This window comes from Lupinus angustifolius, unplaced genomic scaffold (assembly GCF_001865875.1).
Source record: "Lupinus angustifolius cultivar Tanjil unplaced genomic scaffold, LupAngTanjil_v1.0 Scaffold_168_6, whole genome shotgun sequence".
Lineage (NCBI taxonomy): Eukaryota > Viridiplantae > Streptophyta > Magnoliopsida > Fabales > Fabaceae > Lupinus > Lupinus angustifolius.
Genome location: NW_017726267.1, coordinates 14554 through 16591, shown reverse-complemented (window position 1 = coordinate 16591; position 2038 = coordinate 14554). Strand labels below are relative to the sequence as shown.

The 2038-nt window shown below is 33.2% G+C and overlaps 1 protein-coding gene across 1 annotated transcript; it reads left to right on the top strand.

Annotated features, from left to right (window-relative positions):
- Positions 1-326: 326 nt before the first annotated feature.
- LOC109340392 (homeobox-leucine zipper protein ATHB-12-like) lies at positions 327-1819 on the top strand. Its single transcript, XM_019578075.1, has 2 exons — positions 327-767; positions 1063-1819. The coding sequence occupies exons 1-2, from the start codon at positions 381-383 to the stop codon at positions 1378-1380; spliced, it is 705 nt and encodes a 234-aa protein (XP_019433620.1). The 5' UTR covers positions 327-380; the 3' UTR covers positions 1381-1819.
- The last annotated feature ends 219 nt before the right edge of the window (positions 1820-2038 follow it).

Sequence of the window (2038 nt, the reverse complement as noted above, 5' to 3'; positions counted from 1 at the left end):
TCTATATCTCATTGTATCCCAAGTCAATTGGAAGTTAACACCTACATGAAAATAAAAATAAGAAAATGTACAATAACATTTTTATACTATTTGGTAGCATATGATTGGTTTGGGGTAGGAGACGGAAATTTTTGGGGACAGAGAACTTGTTATCACAAAAGTAAAAAGAAATTTTTTAAAAAGAAAATGTAATATTTTTATATTTATTTGTAAAAGATGATTGGTCTGAGATAGATAATGTGACACACTTAGGAATAGGTGATCGCTATCCCACTTTAACATACTTTATGCTAGCTACATATTCTGCAGCCAATTGCACTCAACAAACTTCTAAATCATTTTTTTTTCTAATTTCTTATCCTCACTTTCTCACTAGCCATATGATGGAGGAAGATAAGTATATTCAAGCATCAACAAAAGGAAAAAATGTCCAAAGCTTCTCTTCATGCTCAGAGCCACAGCATCAAAATCCAAGGAAGAAAAAGAACAAGTTAGAGAAAAACAAGAGAAGGTTCAGTGATGAACAAATAAGATCACTTGAAATCATATTCGAGTCAGAGTCAATGCTTGAGCCAAGGAAGAAGTTGCAACTAGCAAGAGATCTTGGTTTGCAGCCACGCCAAGTTGCTATATGGTTCCAGAACAGAAGGGCAAGGTGGAAATCAAAAAGGATGGAGCAAGAGTACAGAAAGCTCAGAGATGAATATGATAAGTTAGCATCTCGGTTCGAGTCTCTAAAGAACGAGAAGGAATCTTTACAATTACAGGTAAAATCTAAACACATCGATCATATTTTCTCGCAATTATCCACAATTACAGTAAATACGATATATCTGAGTTTGCTACTACAGCAATTTAAAATCATTTGCTGCATATGTACTCAACAAAGTATATGCAGTGTCCTAGGCCTTGATGGTATTACAAAAAAAAATTATTTGTACACCAAATTGTATACACTACTTATATAGAGTTATTTATCAGCATGTGCAAAAAACTAGTAAACAATGTTTTTATTATGAGTGTTAATAGAAAAACTGATTGTGTTATTTGTTTTACAAACAGTTGCAAAAGCTAAGGGAATTGGTGGGGACATGTTATGATGGTAGAAGAGAAATGAAGGGTGGCAAAGAAAATAGCACAGAAAAGGGTGGTTTGGAAGATAGAGAATGCATGAATTATTCAGATGATCAAAATGAGAAGAACATTAGGAGTGAAAAATCTGAGGAAAGAGGACAAGAACAACATCATGTTTTGAGAATGGATGAGCATGAAGAGATTCTTCCTTTGGCATCAACACTTGAAAAATGGTACAATGTGGATCCAAATGGTAGCTTAGACCAGCCATGCAGCAGTTCACAATGGTTAGATTTCTGGACTTGAAAAGTGAAACAATACCATTCTATGTTGCATGTTTGATGTTTCCTTGAAGAAGGAACAAAGATTTGTTGGCTCTTGTGCAACCAACATGTTCAAAACATGGTAGCCAAAGAATCTCAAAGATGAAGTTTTGTAGGCTTGGCTTGAAAGAGAAAGAATTATGATGATAGCCTTAATTCACTTCTTCAGAGATTTGGAACAAGAAAGATTGTGTCATGTTAGTGTTCATGCTTTCCAAATCTGTGTGTGAGCGTGTTGTTTATTTATTCATGTTTTCCTTTCCATTGTTGGGTTATAGGGTGATTTATTTAAATCTAAGATCTCTATCTATTCTTAATTTAGCATCTATTCATATTTTAACATCATGTGTGGTGTCATTAAGACATGACTAGGATACATAAGTATATTATAACTTGACTTAATGAAGCTGTGAGTTTGTGAATTTCTTAGCTGGTATTAACTCTTTAGGATCCATTTGCATCTTATAATGTGTGTAGAATAAATACAGCTGAAAATCAACTTTGTTTATTTCAGCATGAGGAAATCTGATGATAAAGTGCTCAAAGTTGTAAAAGTATACTCTTACACTTTGAATAAAGATTTGTTGTCCCAAATCATATTTCAGATTTTATCTCACACTAATGATAATAAAACAAAAATA